Here is a 23,928-nt window from a genome sequence, read left to right on the forward strand (position 1 = left end):
GCCCCTGGCAACTGGCGTGTTTGTATTTCTCTCTCTCTCTTTCTTTCTTTCTTTCTTTCTTTCTTTCTTTCTTTCTTTCTTTCTTTCTTTCTTTCTTTCTTTCTTTCTTTCTTTCTTTCTTTCTTTCTTTCTTTCTTTCTTTCTTTTCTTTCTTTTTCTTTCTTTCTCTCTTTTTCTTTCTTTTTCTCTTTCTCTCTTTCTCTCTCTCTCTCTTTCTTTCTTTCTTTCTTTCTTTCTTTCTTTCTTTCTTTCTTTCTTTCTTTCTTTCTTTCTCTCTCTCTTTCTCTCTCTCTCTTTCTTTCTTTCTCTTTCTTTTTGCATCACACCTGGTGTTGCTCAGGGGTTACTCCTGGCTCTGCACTCAGGAATTACTCCCGGCAGTGCTCAGGGGACCCTATGGGATGCGGGGAATCGAACCAGGGTCTGCCGTGTGCAAGGCAAACGCCCTCCCCGCTGTGCTGTCGCCCCAGCCCCTGGCATGTCTTTCTTACTAGGTGGTAAACTCAGCACCCCGAGGCACATGGTGGGGTCATGGTGGTCCCTTGGGAGCTTGGTTGCTGCTCTGATGTGAAGGTGGACTCAGTGCTCCTCTCCTGTCCGGGCCTCAGCGTCGCCGTGCCCTCTGCCTGGACACTGCCCCAGCTGCCGCCGGGCTGCGCCTGGGCTGTGAGTCGACCCCCGCCCCCCCCTGCTTTGCTGCTCCTCAAACCTCTGCTCCGTAGGTTTGTTCTCTGGGGGGAGGGGGTGGGGCAAGCCCGGTGCTACTAGGAGGGCTCTGTGCTCAGCAACCACCCCTGGGGGCTCAGGGACCCGGTGGGCTGGAGGGGGGTGAGCCCTGGCCTGGCCTGCCTCAACCCCGGTGGGCTCCCTGGCCCCTGGACACTGCTGTCCTCGTTTCATCTGTACTCTGAGCACTGTGGGAGCCAGCTGGCGTCTGCCTGCGGGGAGAGGGTCTGTTTGAAGATTCAGGGCCGGAGCCAGCAGGGGCGGGGCGGGGGCGTGTGGGTCCCCCCGGGAGAGTCTGCCACGGGTGCCAAGGGTCAGAGCATCCTCAGAGCGATGGCTCGTGGGTTAGGGCACTGCTGCCCGCCCAGGCTGGAGGAGAAACAGGATGATAAGCCGTCTGCCTCCCTGGCACCCCGGAGAGCTGCCGGCACATCTCCCGGCTCGTCCACCCGCCCCAACGCCTTCCCTCCGTCCCTCCGTCCCTCCCTCTCTCCCTCCCTCCCTCTCTCCTTCCCTCCCTCCCTCCCTCCCTCCCTCCCTCTCTCCTTCCCTCCCTCCCTCCCTCCCTCCCTCCCTCCCTCCCTCCCTCCCTCCCTCCCTTCCTCTCTCCTTCCCTCCCTCCCTACTCCCTCCCTCCCTCCATCACGTATGTGCCTACCCGGTAGGCATGGGTGATCTGCGCATCATTTGCCGTGCACTTAGCACCCCTCCACCTTGTATGTCTGCACACGTGCGTGAGGTGGGTTTGTCTGCGCGAGCCGGGCCGGCCCGGGCTCACTGCTGCCCCCTGGAGGCAGAATTTTCCTTCTCGCCCCCGAGCCCTGAGGGTTAGCTCTGGGCCTCCCGCACCCCGGGGAGAGGCCAGGGCTGGCAGGGTCTCCTCTCCTGCAGCCGCGGGGGGTCAGTCCCCACGGCTTTCCCCAAGGAAACTACCAGAAGGGGCCCAGGCAGCCCGGAAGGTCCAGATGGGGGGTGAGCGACTCTTCCAGGACAGAGGCGGGGGCTCTGCCCGGCAGGGGCAGCGGCTGTTTATAAACCGTCCAGGCAGGCTGGAGGAGGAGCTGGGCCCTGTGGCCCCCTTTATTGTGGGGCCCCCTGCAGCCGTGCTCAGGGCTGGCTCCTGGCTCTGTGCTCCCGGCAGGGCTGGAGTGTGAAGGAAGCTGCAGGCAGGAAGTGCCTCAGCTCTGTGCTGCCTCTAGGGCCCAGGTCTCCGTTCCATATGCAGGTCCATATGCACAGATGTACCCGGGGCTCCCCTACAGTGCTCAGAGGCTCCCGCCCCTCCCGGTGATGCTCCCAGAGAGAGACTAGCCTCTTTCAGGGGTCTCCAGGCCAGGTGGGCTGGGGGCCGGACTCAGATCCTTGCTCATAGGAGGGGTGAGTCCCGGCCAGGCTGGGCTCCGGGAGAGACACCCCCCCACTCATGTGCTTGGCTCTTCCCTGATGCAATGGGCTTTCTGGGGACTTCCCTGGAGCTTCTTCTGGTCCCTCCAGACGGTTTGTTTTATTCTTGTGGGGATGCTCTCCTTCGCAGTGCTCAGGGGATCCCGTGGTTTCTCAGCCTGCCGGCTGGACAGCTCATCTCTGGGACCTGGCGTGGGAGCTTCTGGGGCTCAGCCGTGCTGGGGGGACACAGGGGGCCACGGGGGCCGGCCCGGCCTCGTGTGAGCACACGCTGCAGCTCTGCGAGCCGCCCCGGCCTCCCGGGCCAGGCTCGGTGCCGGTTCCCTGTTTACATCAGAACATCCTGTTATGGTTGGCCTGAGCTGGACACCCCCGCCACACCCACCCGGTGACCCACCCAGCCCGACACCCTCGGCACACCCACCCGCTGACCACCCAGCCCTCGGCACACCCACCTGGTGACCCACCCCGAACACCCTGGCCACACCCACCCGGTGACCACCCAGCCCGACACCCCCGCCACACCCACCCGGTGACCCAGCCCGAACACCAAAGGTGCCGTTTCAGAAGCCCCTGGGGGCCCTTGTTAGGGTTCCGCGGGGTCTCCCGGCACCTGGCCCAGGGCTCACCTGCTCTGGCTGCAGGAGTGGCCATAGCTCCTGCCCAGTCTGCCCACCTGGGTCCCTCCACGGCAGCGGCAGGCCGGGACCCAGAGTCAGACGGGGCCAGTGGCCGGAGGGTCCCCACCCAGGCGCCTTCCCTCTGGATGACAGAGGGTCCCCGGAGCCTGCAGCAGCTCAGAGCGCAGAGCAGATGCCCAAAGGGCCTGGGGCAGCGGCCCGATGTCAGGCAGCCAGGGTGGCCAGAGGGCAGGAGGGCACAGGGAGCAGAGACTCGCCAGCTGTGCTGAGGGGGGACTTTATCCACTGGCACATGGTCAAAGGGAATGCCACCATCTCTGTCGCCACCTTCACCACAGCCCTCCTCACCTCCACTGTCACCCCCATCCTCACCTCCACTATCACCTGCATCCTCACCTCCAGTGTCACCTGCATCCTCACCTCCACTATTGCCCGCATCCTCACCTCCACTGTCACCTACATCCTCACCTCCACTATCACCTGCATCTCACCTCCACTATCGCCCGCATCCTCACCTCCATTGTCACTTCCATCCTCACCTCCACTATCACCCGCATCCTCACCTCCACTGTCACTTCCATCCTCACCTCCACTATCACCCACATCCTCACCTCCATTGTCACTTCCATCCTCACCTCCACTATCACCTGCATCCTCATCTCCACTATCATCACCTCCACCCTCGTCACCATCCTTACCACCATCACCAACCACACCCTTGTCACCATCCTCAGCCTCGTCACCAACCCCACGCCGTCACCATGCTCACCCCCACTGTCTGCGCCACACTCATCCCCGTCGTCAGCAGTGGCACCCTCAGCACCAGGGCGACTGCACGCGTTGAATGCCTGGACCGTGCTCGACATCTCCACACAAAAATCTGCTAACGCCTATGAAGATGCCATCACGGCCCCATTTTACAGATAAGGAGATGCCAATGCAGCGAGGGCCCGAGGGGCAGCCCCAAGCACCCAGCGGGCGAGAGCCGGGAGGGCCCGCATGACCCCAGACCTCAGCCGCGCCCGCCATCCTGACTTTAGGTTCTAATTGGGCTGAGACTGTGACGAGGGAACAGTGTGATGTCTGTTCCGCCCTCGCCCCCGTTCCTTACACGTGTGGCTCCCGTGACCGTCCTTGCCGCCTTAGAGACTCCACTGGCCGCAGGGTGGAGAGCTGCAGACCAAGAGGAAGGGCCCCGAGAGAGGCCGGTCGTGAGGGACTCAGACAGCCGGGAAATGTGTCAGGGTGGCCCCGGGGGAGAGATGCGGGGGACACGCGTGTCTCAGGGCGTGGGTGGAGACTGGCAGAGACGGCCGCAGGCTCCGGCTCGTGGACGGGAGGGTGAGCGCAGTGGGTAGAGTGAGCAGACGGAGCCAGGCGATGGTCGGGGAGGAAAGCTGGAGAGGCCGCGGGGTGGTGCCTACGGAACCAGGCTGCCCGCAGTGACACGCAGCTGCCCGCCTGGGAAGGGGACGCCAAGGCGGGACTGTCAGTTGACTCGGGCATCCTCTGGAGGACACGTCACGCCAGTGAGGATTCCTGCGGGCACGTGCAGTGAAAACGACTCACCGGCCCCCAGACCCGAAGCACGGAAGCCCAGGGGACCCCTCCCGCCTTCACTTCCAACCGTCCACGAGCCAAGCTCCGGGCTCTGGCGGTCGTGAGCAGAGAAGGAGTCACACGACAGTCCTCAGACCTTTATTGCCCCGACAGGAAAGACGCTCGAACCCTCCTGCGCAGCAGTCGCCCCGTCTCTGCCAAGCAAAGCTTCTTCCTGTGTGTCCGGGACAGCCGCTCCTGGTCACGGCTCCGCTCTGTCCACGGCAGACCCCGGGGCACCCCGCACCGATCAGGGTCCAGGCTGGGGCTCTCACTTCTCTGCTCCTAGGAGACCCCTTGCCCCCCCCCCCAACCCTGCCCCCCTCTACAAACCGCAGCCCCCTTCCCCGTCCCCAGGGGGCGCTCTAAGACCCACACTTGGTCCTTACTCCAGTTGCTTTCTCCTGCTGAGTGTGTTCTGACCGTGAGGGAGGGATGGCAGCCGGGAGGGGGCGCTTTCAGACCCTTGAGTTCTAAAGTCCAGGCTGCAGGGGAGAGGCTCTGCGGGCGCCCCACCCACCTCCGTTCTGCTCAGCATCTGGCGTTTTCAGAGGTGTCGGCGGTGCTCCAGGTGTGTTTGAGCTTCTCGTACCTGCCCTCCCAGCCACAGCTCCTGGCCGGCCGCCGGCGCCTGGGCCGTGCTGTCCCTCCCTGGGGGCCGGAGGCACCCTGCTGGCCACCAGGACGACTGCTGCGCTGTGTCCAAAGAGGAGGAACAAATTGTCCCCAGACGATTTTGGGGTCTTGGGGCTCCTTGTCACCCTGAGTATCAAAGCTGAGACCCATCTCGGGACCCAAGTACCTCACGCCTTTGGGTCGCCCTGACTGGACCTGCTCAAATGGGCCACAGAGGGCGGTGACACAGCCAGGAGGCTGGGGCTGGGGGCAAGTCGTTGGGGGCCAGGGGGAGGGGACACCCTGGGTGAGGCCAGTCAGCGTCTCCGCTTCATCACAGCTCAAACGTCGGAGGGGCGACCAGCACCCAGGGCCTGCATGTGCACGTGTGTGCACGCACATGTGTGCTGCGTCCGTATATGCACGTGTGTACGCACACATGTGAGTGAGGTCAGTAGATGCACGCTCGTGTGTGTGTGCATGTGGGGGCTCCGTGCACATGCACGTATGCGTAAGTCTGTGCGTGCGTGTAAATGCCTGCATGCTCATGTGTGCACATGTGTGCGTGCATGCGGGAGTGGCGTGACGGGAGGAAGGACGGAGACAAGGAGCGTGTCCCAGCGTGTAATCCTGCACCTGCGTGCACGGAGCCGAGCTCTCCCTGAGAAAATGCCGCCGTCCACGCACGAGGTCTGCTTCTCTGCCCGTCCTGACCCGACCCCTGTGCCGGAGGGGAAACTGAGGCAGGGGCAGGCCCCCCCCTCCTTTTACATTGCGCTCCACCCAGGCTGTCAGGGGCTTCACCCCAGGGGGCGCTGCAAGTTCCTTTTCCCTCCACTGCCCACGGGCCCTGGGCTGCACCCCAGCAGGGCCTCCCCGTGGGCTTACGGGGTTCCTGGGCCCACCCTGGGGGTGCTCAGAGTCTGACATCCCCTCACCAGGGGCAGCGCCGTCGGAGTGAGTGGGACCCCCCCACACCAGCCGGCTTGGTCACTCCCATCCCCGCTCCCAGGAAGGACCTCGGGGCGGCGGCGAGTGAGAATGAGAAGTCCCGGGTGCGCAGCTGTGCGTGGGGCTCGCGCCCTGCCGCCGTGCCCACTGGGGGCCGGCACTCGGGGTCCCCGACGTCGGCCGGGACGCGCTCCCCTTCCCCGCGTGCGGTCAGCGGCGCCGGCTCAGTGGCTGCTCCTCCCCAACTCGGGCAGCTTGTGGACGTGGTGGTCCACGGAGATGGAGGTCCGCAGCGTGCCCAGGGAGCTGTCGAGGGCGCCGGGCCGGGCGCGCCGGCAGCGCCCGCACACCACCTCGCCCAGCTTCTGGCGGAAGCGCCGGCCCACGAGCACGTAGAGCAGCGGGTTGAGGCAGCTGTTGCTGTAGGCCAGGAAGGAGGACACCTGCGTGAGCACGTCCACCAGCAGCTCGGCGCGGCAGCCGGCCAGCACGCGCAGGCGCAGCAGCGTGTCCAGGAAGGTGCTGACCTGGAAGGGCAGCCAGCAGAGCACGAAGAGCAGCAGCACGGCCAGCACCAGCCAGGTGGCCCTGCGCTCCGCCCGCGCCGCCTGGAAGCGCTGCAGGTCGTTGTGGCGCAGCGCCCGGAGCACCTGCAGCGTGCAGAAGCCGATGACGGCCAGCGGCAGCAGGAAGCCCACCGTGTTGAGCAGCACGTTGGTGAGCACCGGCCAGGCCGCGGGGGGCCCGGGGTAGCGGATGACGCAGGCCGTGACGTTGTGGCCCTCCTCGGCGTAGCGCTCCAGGGTGCGGAAGGCCAGCGTGGGCGCGCTGAGCAGCAGCGCGCAGCCCCACACGGCCAGGCTGTGCCGCCGCGCGCCGCGCACGCGCCGCAGGCGGCCCAGGGACAGCGTCTTGGCCAGCGCCAGGTAGCGGTCGACGCTCACCAGCATCAGGAAGTAGATGCTGCTGTAGAGGTTCATGGAGACCACGGCGCCCACCAGGCGGCACAGCGCCTCCCCGAACAGCCAGTCGAAGTGGCGGGCGATGGTGACGGCCCAGAAGGGCAGCCCGCAGGCCAGCAGCAGGTCGGCCGCCGCCAGGCTGCCCAGGTACACCTCGGCCACCGTGCAGCGGCTCGGGTGCAGCCCGAACACGCCCAGCACCACCACGTTCTCCAGCGCGGCCAGCACGAACAGCACCCACAGGAAGGGCGCCTGCATGGTGTTGAAGCCACTCAGCCACGCCGGCACCGGGCACTCGCCGTCCGGGCCCGGCGTCCCGTTGAGGGCCGGCGCCGGGACCTGCGTGGTGAGGTTGAGCAGGTCGCTGCGCGGAGAGAGCGGAAAGAGGCGGTGGTCACCGGCTTGGCCTGCGGGAGCCCCGGGGCCGAGCACTGCTGGGGGAGCCCGGGGCCGAGCACTGCTGGGGAGCCCAGGGTGGAGCACTGCTAAGGAGCCTGGGGTGGAGCACTGCTGGGGAGCCTGGGGTGGGGCACTGCTAAGGAGCCCAGGGTGGAGCATTGCTGGGGAGCCTGGGTTGGAGCACTGTTGGGGAGCCCAGGGTGGAGCACTGCGGGGAGCCTGGGGTGGAGCACTGCTGGGGAGCCCAGGGTGGAGCACTGTGGGGAGCCCAGGGTGGAGCACTGCTGGGGAGCCCAGGGTGGAGCACTGTTGGGGAGCCCAGGGTGGATCACTGTTGGGGAGCCCTGCGGCTCACACAGGGCCAGGGGCCTCCCGCGTGCCCGCTGCTGTGTGGGCGTGTCCGTGGCCCGGCCGGCACCTGGCACCGGCACCGCCTATCGCGGATCCTGGACTCTGGACCTCCTGGGCGGTGCGTGACACACTCACCCTCCCCGGCCCCTCCCGAGCCCGCTGGCCATCCCCCGCCGCCCCGGCCCACCCCGTCTGGAGAAGCCCCCCGGGACCCCGAGTGCTCCTGCCCCCACCTCCCGACCCACGGAGCGGCCCCCTCCCTCTGTCCAGCCCCGAGAGGCCCCCCCGGGCTCGGGCTCGGACCCGGCATGGACTCACCCCGGGGCGGCCATGGTGGGCAGCGGGTCGTCAAGGGCCAGCAGGAACACCGGCAGCTTCCAGGTGGGGAACATGGGTGCTCGGGGCATGGTGCTCTGAGGACGAGAAGAGACGGTTGGGGGGCCGGGACCACAGCCGCCGCCTCTGTGCTTGCCAGGGACGACGGGACCCTCCCGCGCCACAGGACGCTGGGGGAAGGGGGCCGAGGGGCTGAACCCCCTGTGCGAGGGGCGGCAGGAAGGAGAGTGTCCGGGCAGGACAGGGAGCAGCATGCGCTACATATGTACTCAAGTGTCACAGGCATGTGGAAGCTGCACACGTATGCAGTGCGTGTTCACGGTACAGTATGTCCGTGTGTGTGTGTCCCTGTGTGCGTGTCCCTGTGTGTGTTCCTGTGTGTCCCTGTGTATATGTCCTTGTGTGTGTGTCCTTGTGTGTGTGTATCTCTGTGTGTGTTCCTGTGTGTGTCCTGTGTGTGTTCCTTTATGTTCCTGCGTGTGTCCCTGTGAGTGTGCCTTTGTGTGTGTGTCCCTGTGTGTATCTCTGTGTGTGTCCCTGTGTGTGTCCTGTGTGTGTTCCTTTATGTTCCTGTGTGTGTCCCTGTGAGTGTGCCTTTGTGTGTGTGTCCCTGTGTGTATCTCTGTGTGTGTCCCTGTGTGTATCCCTGTGTGTGTCCTGTGTGTGTTCCTTTATGTTCCTGTGTGTGTCCCTGTGTATGTGCCTTTGTGTGTGTGTCCCTGTGTGTATCTCTGTGTGTGTCCTGTGTGTATTTCTATATGTTCCTGTGTGTGTCTGTGAGTGTCCCTGTGTGTATGTCCCTTTGTATGTTCCTGTGTGTGTCCCTGTGTATGTGTATCCCTTTGTGTGTGTGTGTGTATATGTACACACACAGGCGTCACTGCAGACTCGCCCGACCCCAGCCCGAGGCTGCCCCCGCCTTGGGCCCCGGAGACCCTCTAAGTCCATGCTGGGAGGTGGTCACACTGGCCAGCACGCGGGGCCACTTCCCAGGGACCAGCCCTGGCCCACCAGCACCTGGAGCAGAGCTGAGGTGGGGGCTGAGTCCCGGGGTCCTCCCAGAGGGGGCAGGGGCTGAAGAAGGACCCGGGAGAGGGTCCCTCGGACAGGGCCCCCCGGCACCTGGTGGGCGGGTCAGGGCCCGTGGGGGGCGCTCCCTCCTGCAGTGACCGCGCAGGGCGCCCCTGGGGTCCAGGCTGGCCTTCCCCGGGGCCCAGATGTCCTGGAGACCAGCGGCTGCTCTCAGCAGCTGTAGCTGAGATGGACTGGGGGGGGGGGTGCTCTTTCTTTACTCAGGAAGGTGGGCTTCAGGGGCAGCAGGTGCCGTGTTCTCTGAAAGGGGGCGGTGGCCCACCTGCTCCAGCAGGAGATAGCCTGGAGCAACAGCGCCATGGGTAGGGCATTCGCCTTGCGTGAGGTTGACCTGGGTTCGATTCCTCCGTCCCTCTCGGAGAGCCCGGCAAGCTACCCGTGGCGTATTGGATATGCCAAAAACAGTAACAACAAGTCTCACATGGAGACGTTACTGGTGCCCGCTCGAGCACATCGATGAGCAACGGGATGACAGTGCTCCAGTGCTAGGGCCCATCTGCTGGGGCCCAGCCACACGGCCCCTGGCATCAGGATTCACAGCCCCCCATCCTGCCTGAGAAACGCTCTTGAAAGATACTTGTCCCTCGTGTCACAGCACATGCGAGTCTGGGCTGAGTCCCTGTCACCTCTGAGGGAATCTTTTTTTTTTTTTGCTTTTTGGGTCACCCGGCGATGCTCAGGGGTTACTCCTGGCTCTGCACTCGGGAATGACTCCTAGGAGTGTTGGGGGACCCTATGGGATGCCGGGGATCTATTTTGGGCTCTCAAGAACCCCCATTTATGAGCTGCAGGAGGGGGGGTGGCCGGTTTCCCGTCCGTGGCTGCGCGCGGAGGTGGTACTTGCTCCCCACAGCGGGGCCTGAGCACCTGGCCCCTCCCGGCCCCTCCAGGAGGACTCGGGGTGCCGGCATGACCCCCACCCTGTCCACCATTGCCGCCCTTCACTGCACCAGCTTCCCACCGCCCACCTATTCCCGGCGTGAGACCCGGCCCGCCTGTTCCTGTCTGGTACAGCCGTGTTCACGCGTGGCTGTCCACGGAGTGCCAGGAGCCCGGGCGCCCGCAAGAGGGAAGCAGCCAGAGCCGCACCCCAGAGCCCGGCTGGCCCCCCGCCCTCACCACCCACAGCTGGAAAAGGGGTCACGGAAAAGTAGCCCCACAGAGGTCACGACTTGGGGCCACTCCCTGGCCTCCCCCGAGGGCCCTGCTCGCGGCCCGGAGCCCCCGTCTAACACCGTGAGACCTGGGTCCTCGTTTCTCTTCGGTTTTGGGGCTCTTCCTAGCGCAGAACCCCGGGGCTGTCCCTGTCAGTGCTGGGGGGACCAGTCACAGAGCTGGGGCCGACCAAAGGCGCCCACAGGCACAGCCCGCCCCGTCCGTTAGCCCCCCCTCCTGGCGCAGGACCCGGGAGCCTGATGGGAAGCCTCTTGAAGTCCCCCGTATCGCAGAGGCGGACCCAGAGGGGCAGAGATCAGATGGGGGGTCTCCCAGGGCACCGAGCCAGGCGCGCCAGGCGCAGCCTTGGCCCAGAGTCGGAAATCTTACCCCCCCAACGCTCTCCACGCCCCAGCCCAGCCTTCCATAGCAGCCCTGCCCGGGGTGCGCCCAGGCGCGGTACAGCCCTGCCCGGGGTCCCCGCGCACCCAGCCGCGGTATAGCCACACCGGGGGTCCCCGCGCACCCAACCGCGGTACAGCCCTGCCCGGGGTCCGCAAGCGCCCAGCCGCGGTACAGCCACGCCCGGGGTCCCCACACCCGGGGTCCCTGCGCGCCCAACCGCGGTACAGCCCTGCTCGGGGTCCCCACACCCGGGGTCCCGGCGCGCCCAGCCGCGGTACAGCCCTGCCCGGGGTCCCCGCGCGCCCAGCCGCGGTATAGTCCTGCCCGAGGTCCCCACACCCGGTACAGCCCTGCCCAGGGTCCCTGCGCGCCCCGCCGCGGTATAGCCCTGCTGGGGTCCCCGTGCGCCCCGCCGCGGTATAGTCCTCCCAGGGTCCCGGCTCTCCCAGTTGCGGTACTGCCCTGCCGGGATCCCGTGCGCCCAGCCAGCCGCGGTATAGCCACACCCGGGGTCCCCTCGAGCCCGCCCTTCCGGGGAGTCGGCAGCCCTCTACTTCATGCCAGTGGCCGCCAGGCCCCTTGGCGGGGTTTCCCCACCGGCACGCGCAGGGGAGCCAACCACAGGGGGCACCCAACAGTCCGCTTTGGTTCTGCACCGGTTGGGTGCTCTGAAGTGGGGACCGGAACTTCCTTCTCTCCTGCGCCGGGAAACTTCTAGGGCTAAAGGCTCCCCCAAGCCTGCCCTTCCTTCGCTCTGAAGGGACCCTTGGCCCCAACCTCCCCCACCCTCAGCTCCCCACCCCCCTCAGCCCTCCCCTTCAACTCTGCTCCTCTCTGCGAGTCTCAGTGCGGGCTGTCACAGCAGAGCACAGACCAGCGCCAGCACAGGATAAGCGGGCCATGAAGTCACATCCGCGCGCCAGACCCCCCGCCCCGTCACCAATGCCACCTCCTCTGAGAAGCCTTCCCTGATCTCCCAGCATACGGAGCCTGAGACCCAATGGCAAAGAGGTGGTGAGGGTGCGTGTGTGAAAGGGTCCTCGTCTGCGTGCAGTCTTGCTCCACCCCCCGGCGTTTATTGAAGTCCGGGTATGGCCTAGGATTAAGGCCAAAAGTTTTCTTCCTGGGAGAACTATGGGCAAAATGGCATCTGGGGCTGGAGCGTTAGGACAATGGAGAAGGCCCTGGTCGTGCACGGGGCTGGCCGGGGTACAGTCTCCGGCACCCCATACGGTCCCCGGAGTGACCCCTGAGTGCAGAGCCGGGCGTAAGCCCTGAGCATCGCCGGGTGTGGCCCCAAAGCAGAAACCCAACCCAACCCAACCCAAGTAAAAGAACATTCTAGGGGGGCTGGAGCAATAGACCACAGGTAGGGCGTTTGCCTGGCATGCCGCCAACCCGGGTTCAATTCCCAGCGGAGTAATTCCTGAGTGCAGAGCCAGGAGTAACCCCTGAGCATCAATGGGTGTGACCCAAAAAGAAGAAGAAGAGGGGCTGGAGCGATAGCACAGCGGGTAGGGCGTTTGCCTTGCACGTGGCCGACCCGGGTTCGAATCCCAGCATCCCATATGGTCCCCTGAGCACCGCCAGGGGTAATTCCTGAGTGAAGAGCCAGGAGTAACCCCTGTGCATCGCCAGGTGTGACCCAAAAACAAAAAAAAAAAAAAAAAAAAAAAGAAGAAGAAAAAAAGAACGTTCTGAAGCCTTTGCACGGTCTCGCCCCCGAGGAGGACGGGGGTTGGCCGGGAGAGCAGAGGCGCCCGCCAGCAGAGCAGGTCTGGGCACGCTGCCCTCCTGGCCGCATCACCCCCTCTGCCCCGCAGCCCCTGCACGGGGCCCGTGACTCTGTCTGAGCAAGCTGCCCGGGTGAGGTGTGTCGGGGCCCCCAGCAGCTCTGAACCTCGCCCGGTCATGTGACCACTGCCCGCAGCCTAAACCCAGGAGGCAGCACCCCCTGGAATCCGGGGCGCCACCGTCAGAATTCCAGAGCTCCGGCAGCTGCCAATTCCTTCTCTGGGAGGGAGTCAGAGGGCTGAGGCTTCTTCCACGCTGTCTGCCGGGGAGGAGGCACCCGGGCGTTCCCAGTTGGAGACACAGAGGGTCCCGGGGTCGCAGGGCCCCACAGTCCGTCCGCCTGCACTCCGGGGCTGTCACCCGGGACGGACGGGCCTTGGTTTTGTCCAGCTGAGCTTGGCTTCTCGGTCAAGCAGCCGCGTCCCGATGGCAATTGAGTCTGAGCTCTGCCCCACACACGCTTCCCAGCACTGCCTCACCCTCCCGGCGCTACCGAGCTGCCAGTAGAGGCAGGTGGAGGCTGGGACTCGAACCCACAGCCCTGGATCGTTTGCTTTGGGAGACGCTCACGAAGGTGGAAAGATTCGCGTCTCTCCGTGCGGCAAGGCACAGGCACCCCGAGCACCCCTGGGAGAAAAAATAATCACTCTAGCAGGGCTCAGCGGGGTTGGAGGTGGGGTGGAACCGGGGTCTGCCAATGCAAGGCAGACAAGCACCTTACCTGCTGGCCTTTCTTCCCCCCCCACCCCCCCCACCCGGGAGGTCCGCAGCCCAGGAAGGAAGTGCGGCAGCAAAGAGGGTAGACCAGGGCAGAGGGGCTGGCGTCCTCAAAGGAGGAGAGAGAGATCAAGCCTCCAAGACAAACGGCGACCCACTGCCTCACCAGATTCCCCCCACCCCCCGAGTGATAGGAACAGATCCTCCCTGGCCGTTATTGCTCCCGTCAATACTGCAGGACGCAGGCATTCTGGTGAGCAACGCGGCCGGAGAATGCTCCGGACCCGAAACGGGGCCAGCAACACCGGGGATCTGGACGGAGGAGGTGCAGCCACCACACCTTCTCCAGATGGAGCCCCGGCAACACTGAGCAGCAACTAACACGGCTCCGGCTTGCGGGACTGGGACACATCCGAACTGCGCGGCCCCTAACGCGGCCGCTCGACCTTTTCTAAAACCTGAAAACATACAATCTTTTAATGGAAAACTAATTATCAAATGCTTCCTTAGTAGGTCTGTCTTTTTTGGGGGGAAACTCCAACAGCAATAGTGAGTTTTGTGTTGAAATATGGAACATAATCAAGGTAAAGAGAAAATGAAGTGAAATTCATCAGTTATACAGTTGGGGGTGGGGGGCGTGGGCGGGGGGTATACTGGGGATTTTGGTGGTGGAATATGGGCACTGGTGAAGGAATGGTGTTTGAATATTGTATAACTGAGACATAAACCTGAGAACTTTGTAACTTTCCACATGGTGATAAAATAAAAATAAAAAAAAATACTGCAGGACGCGTGTCTAAGGCAGGGGGTTCCAACCTGCTCTGTTCTTGCAGGCTCAGCTCCCCGCGGGCCGTGTTCCAGTGCTCTCGTCACCTTCAGGCCATTTCGTTTCTCTCTCCCTCCCCACTGCAGGTCCAAAGGACCTCCACACGTGCTGCTGGCTGGGGCTGCGTCCTGTGGCTCCAGCCCTGGGCTCGCCAGGGTTTCCTGCCACTGCCCGCTCGGGCCTCGCTTGCTTGGCACAGGGCTGCGCCTTTCCTGCTCGCGACCCTTTTCGCTGAGGAAGTGCAGAGCTGGTGAGGAAGACCTCAGATTCATTTTGCAGTGACTTTGGAACTGATTTTCAGTGGTTGCTTGTTGCCTGCCGCCTGCCCGGCAGAGCCTGGCAAGCTCCCCGTGGCGTATTCGAAATGCCAAAAACAGTAACAATAAGTCTCACAATGGAGACGTTACTGGCGCCTGCTTGAACAATGGGACAACAGTGCTACAGTGCTACAGTACTAAACCCTAAGGAAAGAAATATTAATTTTATAAGAAATGATATTTTTAAAGAGCTTATTTTCTCCTGGGCTGGAGTGATAGCACAGTGGGTAGGGCGTTTGCCTTGCACGCGGCCAACCTGAGTTCGATTCCTCCGCCCCTCTCGGAGAGACCGGCAAGCTACCGAGAGTATCCCGCCCACACGGCAGAGCCTGGCAAGTTCCCTGTGGCATATTCAATATGCCAGAAACAGTAACAACAAGTCTCACAATGGAGACGTTACTGGTGCCCGCTCGAGCAAATCGATGAACAAGGGGACAATAGTGCTACAGTGCTACAGTGCTTGTTCAGAAATCCGCTATTATTGGAGTCAGTGCAGGGAGCAAGCCAAGCACCTGCAGTGGACCCCGGTTTGATCCCTGATCCAGCCTAGGGTGCCCTGAGCCCCACCCGGGGTGACCGCTGAGCACAGAGCTAGGAGCGAGGCCTGAGTATCACCAAGTGTGGCCCCCCCAAACAAAATCATATTGTTAGCCCCCATAGTCAGTTAGGGGACCCCACGTGTTGTTATAACGCCCCTCCCCACCCACACCCACGCACACCTTTTAGGAAGCAAGGGCTTAGAGTTTTAGAGTTGTTTATCATCCAGCTACTTAGTGCTCCCCACAGCCCAAGGCAGTGTGATGTCAGCAAAGCATCGCGTGAGCCACAAAATAAACAACTTTTCTATCTGTTCATTGCCACGTTAGCAAATGGAAGAGAAACAACTAAATGAATTTTAATAGCACGGGTTACGGGATATTGGTGGTGGGGAGTGTGCACTGGAGGAGGGATGGGGGTGTGATCATTGTGAGATTGTAACCCAAACATGAAAGCTCGTAACTATCTCACGGTGATTCAATAAAATTTAAAAAAAAATTTTTTTAATTAAAAAAATTTTTTAAATAGCACAGGTTAAAACCAGTCCATCTAAAATGTCACCAGCAGGAACAGGCGACTGGGCCCTCTCTACCCTGACCCCTGCAGGCGCCTCCGAGCAGACAATTCCCTGAGCCTCTGTGGGACAGAGGTTCTGTTCCAGGACGCGACAGGGAGCTTCCTCCGTGCCCTGGGACCAGCAGGACCGATGCCCCCCTCCCCCCCCCAGCTCTGCTGGGCCTTTTAAAAACGGACAGTCCGGGGCTAGCTGGACAGAACAGGAGCGCAGCCCTTGCTCAACGTGTGGGCACCAGGCAGGGGCTCCTGAGTGATCCCGAGGCAGGAAGCAGCCCGGAGCACTGCAGGGCGTGGCCCCCAACTCAAATAGACACGGACTTGGCACGCTGTTTGCTCACTGCTTGCACGCACGGTCATGCTCACTCACACGTGCAAAGGCACGCACTCACACACATGCCTACGTGTGCACACAGACGCAAGCAGAGCAGTCCTGGGTGGCAGGGGTGTGTGTGTGTGTGTGTGTGTGTGTGTGTGTGTGTGTGTGTGTGTGTGTGTGTGTGTGTGTGTTTGCATGCAGACCTGCTCCTGCAGAGAGCTGCCTGCGGGTCTGCACCGCCAAGATTCCCACCCGCCCGCCGGACACGGCCTCCATCTGGCCCCAGTTTCTCCCTCGCAGTGGGAGGGGGCCACTGCAGGAAGCACCGTTTGATTTCGGGGTGGGCCAGGAATTCCGCTGGGACACTAGCCCTCCCCTTCGAGCCGTGCATCCCGCTTGGGGCACGGGACGCGGGGGTCTCTGCCCACAGAGCCCTGAGGCCTTTGCCGCCTGCTGGGTGGGGGCGGGGCTCTGGGCTCAGCATCCCCGGGGCCTGAGCAGGGCAGCACCCCCCATTTCTGAGCCGGGATGGAGCATTTCTCACCCGCTTGCCTCATCCCGGCGCATCAGGGTTGGGGATCAGGAAAAGGCTCCTGGAGCCCCACCAGCTCCCGGCCAGGGTGAGGCAGGCCTGGATCGAGGCCAAGAAGCTCCTGGGCCCGCGCTCTGCTCAGACGCCTCCAGGGAAACGGGGCAGCACCCGCCAGCCCGCCCCGGCGTGCCTCTGCTCGTCAGCGGACCCCTCCACCACTCCCAGCCTCAGTTTCCTCCTCCGTAAAATGGGTTTGGCCTCTGCCTCTGCCAGCCTGGGAGCAGAGTGGAAATTGCTCTCAGCTGGAGAGAGGTGCCTGGCCCTGTCTCCAGGGCAGGGCTGGGCCTGGACCTCGCAGCCAGGACGCCAGGGAGCCCCAAGGCATCATAAAAGTAATGTGGTTTCCCGCGCGCAGAGCGGAGCCTGCTCCAACCGGATGTCTTCTCCGAGCCAGCAGCTGAGTCGCTCCCGGCCCCGCCACCACGAAACCCAATTTGGAGATCACTGGGGGAAGCAGCTAATCTTGGAAAATAAAAAAATGTGCTTTTCCATTTTGCTTGGTGATCGTGTCCATCACCCAAAGCCTTAAGGGCTCCGTGCGTGCGAGGGAGGGGCGTCACCACTGCCTGCGCGGGGCAGAGTCTGTGCCCCCCGTTTTTTTCCTAAAAAGGTGGGGTGAGGCCATTGTGTAAGACTTAAAAAACAAAACAAAACAAAACCAGAGACCCAAACACAGGGTGGGGCCGTTATGTGGGGAAATAGGTAAGAATAACAAGGAAGGTCAAGTCCCAGAAAGGATGTTCCTGAGTCCCGGGTCTAGGGAGAAGGGGAGCAGCTGGGACCCCACGGGGGGGGGGGGAAGGGGCTGTTTCCACCGCCCGCTACTTTTCTATTTTCTTCTCTGCAGCTGCACCTGCATTTTCTAGAAAGAACGAGCGTCGCCTTGCCTCTGTGATGGGATATTTAAATAAGCTGCTGTGGATTCTAGCAGGGCGGGTTACGGGGTGCTAGCGGGGCGGGTGATGGGGTGCTAGCAGGGCGGGTGATGGGGTGCTAGCAGGGCGGGTTACGGGGCGCTAGCAGGGTGGGTTACGGGGTGCTAGCAGGGCGGGTTACGGGGTGCTAGCGGGGCGGGTTACGGGGTGCTAGCAGGGCGGGTTACGGGGTGCTAGCAGGGCGGGTTACGGGGTGCTAGCAGGGGTGGGTTACGGGGTGCTAGCAGGGGTGGGTTACGGGGAGCTAGCAGGGCGGGTTACGGGGTCCTTAGGTCACGGCATCTCACTCCGTCTCCAAGGCTGATTTGCCAAGTGGGGCTGGGGAACGCGCTGCCTGGGGTCTCGGGGGGGCTGGAGTCTCGGTCTCAGGCAGGAAGTGAGACCCGAGTCTGGGGCCCAGCACTGCACAAAACACCTATGACCTGAGTCCAAAAGCCACTTTCGCGTGTGGGCGCCCTGGGCTTGCTCCTGGCAATTAGCCACACTAGACGCGGCCCCGGGGCCAGCACAGGAGGAGTAAAAGGCAGGAGGCGCTCTGGCTTCCACGGCTCCTGCTCTCCCTCGCGACCGCTCTGAGCTGGGGTCAGGAACAAGCCAGAAAACCCCCCTGAGATGTCCCCGCAGGCAGCAGAAGCCGCAAGGGCCAGGGCCAGAGTCCTGGGTAGCAGAGGCGCGCGCGCGCGTGTGTGTGTGTGTGTGTGTGTGTATGTGTGTATGTATGTGTATGTGTGTGTGTATATGTGTGTGTACGTTTGTGTGTATGTGTGTACGTTTGTGTTATGTATGTATGTGTATTGTGTATATATGTTTATGTTTGTGTATGTGTGTATATTAGTGTATATTTATGTGTGTGTATGTTTGTGCATGTATATGTGTATAAGTTTGTGTATGTGTATGTGTATATGTGTGTGTGTGTGAGTGTGTGCACAGCCCGGCCCAGCCTCTGCATTCCTCTCCCACTCGGGCACAGGGACAGGGACAGAGAAAGTGCGTGTATGCTCCCCCAGCTGGGAAGTCTGAGTCTTCCCCGGGCCCCCGGCCCTGCAGACCCCGGAGAACAGCCCCCTCCCTAGAGCCCAGGACACTCAGCGGGGGCCCCCTAGTCATGCCTGACGCCCCCACCCAGCCGCTGCTTCTACTCCTCTGCTCACTGCTGTGTGTGTGTGTGCACTTGTGTCGGCGAGTATATGTGTGTGTGCATGTGTGCAGGTGTGCCTGTGACCTATGTGTCAGCGAGTGTGTGTGTACACCTACGTGTCAGCGAGTGTATGTGAGTGTGTCTGTGACCTACATGTCAGCGGGTGTGTGTGCATGTATGTGACCTATATGTCTGCAAGTGTACATAAATGTGTGTACATATGTGTCAGTGAGTGTATGTGAGTGTGAGTCCCTATGTGTGTACATACACCTATGTGTCAATGTGTGTACATATGTGTCAGTGAATATATATGTATGTGGCTGTATGTGAAAGTGTGTGTGTGATGTGTGAGTGTATGTATATGCATGTGTGTGCTCGTATGTGCGCTTCAGTGCGTGTATATGTGTATGTGATTATGTGTGAGCGTGAATATGTGCGTGTATGTATGTGTATGTGTGTCAGTGGGTGTATTAGTGTGTGTTTCAGTGAGTGTATATGTGTGTGTTCGTGTGAGAAGCCGCAGGAGAGGTGGGGACAATGTCTGGGCTAAAAGGGCGCAGTGACAACCAGAGGAGCCGGGAGACGCCCAGCGTGCGGCTCAGTCCTGTCCCACCAGCGCTGAGGGTGGCCCGGGTGGCCCGGGGTGGGCAGGCTGACCACAGTGTCTCTGGGCCTGGGCACGGAGCTGCCGCCCGGCTGACTGCCATGTGGGGGGCCCCCCCGCACCGAGTCCCCTGAGCACGCCTAGAGAGTTCCCCCAAATCAAACCCGCATCGGCAGCAGACCCCAGAACCCTGCGGCTGCTCCAGCAGAGGGCGGCCTCGGGCTGCTCTCCGCCCCGCTGGGCACGCCCCTGCTGGAGACCCCTCAGGGGAGCTGCCGCCAGACCCCCAGAGACAGTCACAGGCCCGAGACCCCTCAGAGACCCCCCCAGAGGCAGTCACAGGCCCGAGACCCCTCAGAGACCCCCCCAGAGACAGTCACAGGCCCGAGACCCCCCAGAGACAGTCACAGGCCCGAGACCCCCCAGAGACAGTCACAGGCCCGAGACCCCTCAGAGACAGAGTCACACACAGGCTTGAGGCCTCAGAGTCAGAGCTGCCGGCCCACGGCCCCCCAGAGAGTGTGGTCAGCTCCTGCCCTGCCCCGCCCACTGGACCCCGAGGTCAGGAATCAATGCAAAGGGCCAAGTGTCCTGGAGGCAGGACCGGGCACACGGCGGGCTCACGGGGCAGCGCCCGCTCTCTGGGACCCCCACGCCTCAGGGTCCCCCTGCCATCCCACACAGCGCCTTGCAGACCCTTGGCCCCAGAACACGCCGCCTGGTCCCTTTCCTGGGACCCCCCGAGGGAGCCTGCCCCCAGCTCAGCCCTGCCCGCGGGAGGGACGTCACGAACACCCCCACACACAGCTGAGAAGCCCGAGGGGGCAAGGCCGGGAGCAGGGATGATCTGAACTCAGGCTGGCCCCGGGCCTCTGTGTGCTGACGGGCCCTAGGGGGCGTCTGGCCTCTGCCAGTCACGACACCTCGGGGTGCCACAGACTCGCGGGACTGTTCTGGAAGACGGGGTGCTGGTTCAGGCGCGGTGGCCTTGGGACTCGGAGAACCCAGACCCGACTTGGCCGACGTGGTCCCCAGCCAGGGATGGCCGAGGCCCCGGGCGCAGACGCGGAGGGCCCCGCGCCAAGCAGACGGGCCTTCCGTTCCGGCGTAGGGCCAGCTCTGTCTCTCTGAAACAGGTGCTCGGAGCCGGGTCCCCTTGGGGCCAGAGGCCCTGGATTAGGGGTGCAGGGACGCTCTGATTGACCCAGGACCTGGGGACCCCTGTGCCCTGGGAAAGCCAGACGCTGTTTTTGCTTTTTGGGTCACACCCGGCGATGCTCAGGGGTTACTCCTGGCTCTGCACTCAGGAATTACCCCTGGCGGTGCTCAGGGGACCATATGAGATTCTGGGAATCGAACCCACGTCAGCTGCATGCAAAGCAAACGCCCTCCCCACTCTCCTATCGCTCCAGCTCCAGATGCAATTTTTAAAGAGCAGTTGTGGGCCCAGAAATTCCCCCTCTCTGCGCCCCACCCGGGCATCCCCCCCCCCCCCCGTCAGCGTCTCCCACATGCCGTGGGCTGCATCATGGCCCTGGGAGTGCCCAGCCCCCAGCCCCCAGCAGGGCTCAGTGCCCGACGCGCCGTCTGAGGGTTTGCACAAAAGCGCGAAGCAGCTGGTGACCGGGCAGCACCACGCAGGGGTCTCACTTCCCCAAGGCCCCGCTGCCTCCCGGGCGTCTCTGCTCCCCCGCCTGGCCCCGGGGGTCTCACTGCCTCCAGCCTTCCATGTGCCGGGGGTGGGGCTGCAGTCAGCCCTCCCTGCGCAGCCTCTCAGGAGCGTGGACTGTCCAGGGCTTCTAACGTGGCCAGTGTTAGTACTTCCACCCAGCCGTCTTCCACCCACTCTTCCGTCCACCCATGCGGGCCTCCCGCCCTCACCAGCCACTCGTCATCCTTCCTCCCACCATCCACCCATCCACAGTCACCCTTCTGCCCAACAACCGTCACGCACCTGTCCACCCGCCCACTCTTCCGCCCACCCTCCCACCCACCCATCTATTCTTTCCTCTGCCGTCCATCCATCCATCCATCCATCCATCCATCCATCCATCCATCCATCCACACATACATACATACATACATACATACATACATACATACGTACATACACCCATACATACATCCTACCTTCTAGTCACCATCCATGTTCCTTCCTTCCCTCCTCCCTTCCCTCTTCCCCTCCCTCCTCCCCTCCCTCCTTCCCTCCCTCCTTCCTTCCCTCCTTCCCTCCCTCCTTCCTTCCCTCCTTCCTTCCCTCCCTCCTTCCCTCCCTCCTCCCCTCCCACCTTTCCTCCCTCTCACCTTCCTTCCCTCCTTCCTTCCCTCCCTCCTTCCCTCCCTCCTCCCCTCCCACCTTTCCTCCCTCCTTCCTTCCTTCCCTCCTTCCTTCCCTACCTCCTCCCCTCCCTCCTCCCCTCCCTCCTCCCCTTCCTTCCTTCCTTCCTTCCTTCCTTCCTTCCTTCCTTCCTTCCTTCCTTCCTTCCTTCCTTCCTTCCTTCCTTCCTTCCTTCCTTCCTTCCCAGAGCCCCTGAACACCAGCCACAGCTTCCAGGGCAGGAAAAGCAGAGTCCTGCCCTCACTCCGAAGAACTGGAGCCCAGAAAGCACACCCTCTTGCCCCCATGCCGCCTCCTCCCTCTGACCGTGGCGCGGGAGAGGAGTGCTCCCGGAAGCCCCCGCTCTCTGTCTGGACGCAGGCCCTGCGAGCAGAGGCACGAGGCACAGCAGCGCCCCTGCTCGTCCCCCTGCCCAGACCCCCCCAATTCCACCTGCCCCCCAGGCCTTCCCAGCACTGCTGGGCTTGGTCGACGGCCAGGACCTGTCCCCCTTACGAGCCCGGGCCCGAGCCTCAGCGGGACGGAAGGTCACTCCGGGCAATCGGCACGGGCTGCGCCTCAGGCTGTGTCCCTGCTTGCTCGGAGGATCAGTTTCCCCGTCTGGACCGCAATGGGCGTGGAGGGCACGCGGGCAGAGCCTCTGTAAACTCAGGGCAGGCCTGGCGCTTCCGCCTGAGCCCACAGAGGGGGACTCTGGCTTTCGGGGGTCCCGGCCCCCCTTCCGCCGGCTGCTCCCACCTGCCCCGCACATGTCCGCGTGGAGCCAAGTCCTTCACACTGTGCCCTCGGGAGCAATTTCCTCCCAGAGGAGTCGGGGGTGCGGCTGGCAGGGCTGGGGGCCCCAGCGCCCCACCCCGGCCGGTTCCCGCTTCCTGGCAGAGGTGCCGCCTGACTCAGGGAGACACACCGGGACTTGCCCGGAGGGCCAGGCCCCCCCAGTCCCCCGAACCCTGCCCCCACCTCGCTCCTCCCAGAGCCCCCACGAGGCCGCACTCTGGTTGCTGAAGCCCCCCCCCAGCTCATTCTCACGACAGGGCAGAGGGATCCCCTCCTGACTATCACCCACGGACTGCACCCGTGTGCCAGGGCCCGCTGCCAAAGCCCACACCCGACCCCAGCACCTGCCGGGCACCAGGAGGGGGTGGGGGGGACGTCAGTGAATGGCCCACCCCTGGAGTCTCCATCCCCCAGGGAGCCGCAGAGGGCGGGGAAGAGGAGTGGATGCTCAGAGAGGTTTAATGAGTCCTCCAGAGTCAAACAGCATGAAGGGTGGGCGCAGCCCACCCGCCCCTCACGGCTCTGTCCCTCGAACCCCAGCCCCCGGCAGATCCCACCCACCTCGGACTCACCCTCGGGAGTGCGGTTGCACCCACAGGCGGGGCCAGGGCGGCTTCCCTCACGGGCCATGCTGAGGGACGAGGCCGGCTGTGCCCCAGAGCCTTTCCCTGGACCCCAGGAAACTTTCCTGCCCAGCCCGGGAGTCAACACCTGTCCTCCGCCTGTCCCTCGGCAACGCCCCCCGCGCCTCTCCCGGGCCCTGGGCACCCACCTGGTCCGTCGCTCCCGGCGGGCGGCTGCTGGAGCCCCGGGCCCAGGGCAGAGTGGGCGCGGGCGCGGGACGGCTCATCTTTCAAGGGCTGGGCCGTGACGTCACCCGCTCCCTCCACCCCCAGCCCGCCCGCCTGGCTCTGCCCCGCGCTGCCCGCCCCGGCTGGGCTGTTTGCATTTGCTAGAAGTCAAGTGCAGGCCGGCGGGAGGGAGCTCCAGGAACGCACTGTCCCGCTGCAGCCAGGATTCAGGACCCCCCAGGGGACAGTGGGGCAACGGTCTCCCCTCCCGGGCCGGGAAAGGGGCGACTCAGGGTGGGCGAGGGGCAGTGCTGGTCCTGGGCTGACCATGCGCTGTCCTGGCCTCCCTGGCCCATGAGCTCAGCCCCTGCCCCTGGCACTGGCCCCTTCCGCCAAGCAGGACAGTGGAGAGCAGGATTCCAGGCCCAAGGACACCGAGCAGGTGGCCCCGTGTCCTCGCGGGGGACCCCTGGCTTGCCCTGGGCGCTGGATGACCCCTGGGGGCACACATGGCTCAGAGAATTTCATCCGCCCGTTTACCCTCCCGCCCGCCGTCCCTCCACTCATCTTCCCCTCCATTCCTGTTTCCCATCTCTCGCTCAGTCCCTTCCTCCATTCAGCCTCCTTCCTCCCCCTCATCCTCCCATCACCCCCCCATCACCCCTGGGCCATCCTCCCGCTCCCTCCTTTCATCCCTCCGTCTTTCACCTCTCCATGCACTCACACACTCATCTCACATCCCTCCATCCACTTACCGTATCCCCCTCCCTCCTCGCTGCGGGTGAGTCACTGGGCTGTACATGGTGAATGATTAGTTTCCCGTGCAGGGAGGAGATGGAGCCCTGGAGCCAGCAGCCTGCCAGGGTCCGGGTCTGACTGGGAATCCACTGCAAAAGAAGCGCTTAGAGAGTTCACTGTCACGGTCACTCTCCTGATGTGAGCTTTTATATAGATCTGAAACTACGTAGCACTGTAGCACTGTCCTGTTGTTCATTGATTTGCTCCAGCAGGCACCAGTAACGTCTCCATTGTGA

General features: G+C 63.2%; 1 protein-coding gene across 1 annotated transcript; it reads right to left on the reverse strand.

Moving 5' to 3' along the window:
* Positions 1-6,131: 6,131 nt before the first annotated feature.
* Positions 6,132-22,936, reverse strand: BDKRB2 (bradykinin receptor B2). The gene is made up of 3 exons (XM_004619585.2): positions 22,876-22,936; positions 7,967-8,061; positions 6,132-7,262 (listed from the first exon to the last, which is right to left on the reverse strand). The coding sequence occupies exons 2-3, from the start codon at positions 8,053-8,055 to the stop codon at positions 6,161-6,163; spliced, it is 1,191 nt and encodes a 396-aa protein (XP_004619642.2). The 5' UTR covers positions 8,056-8,061; positions 22,876-22,936; the 3' UTR covers positions 6,132-6,160.
* Positions 22,937-23,928: the final 992 nt, after the last annotated feature.

The sequence above is a fragment of the Sorex araneus genome, chromosome 3 (assembly GCF_027595985.1).
Source record: "Sorex araneus isolate mSorAra2 chromosome 3, mSorAra2.pri, whole genome shotgun sequence".
In the NCBI taxonomy this organism is placed as follows: Eukaryota; Metazoa; Chordata; class Mammalia; order Eulipotyphla; family Soricidae; genus Sorex; species Sorex araneus.

What these genes read in the sequence shown, in the direction of transcription:
- BDKRB2 (XM_004619585.2), bottom strand. Translation starts at nt 8,055, where the DNA reads ATGCCCCGAGCACCCATGTTCCCCACCTGGAAGCTGCCGGTGTTCCTG. An exon ending in CCCACCATGGCCGCCCCGGG is followed by an intron (nt 7,263 to 7,966) that starts GTGAGTCCATGC and finishes CTCTCCGCGCAG; the next exon opens with CGACCTGCTCAACCTCACCA.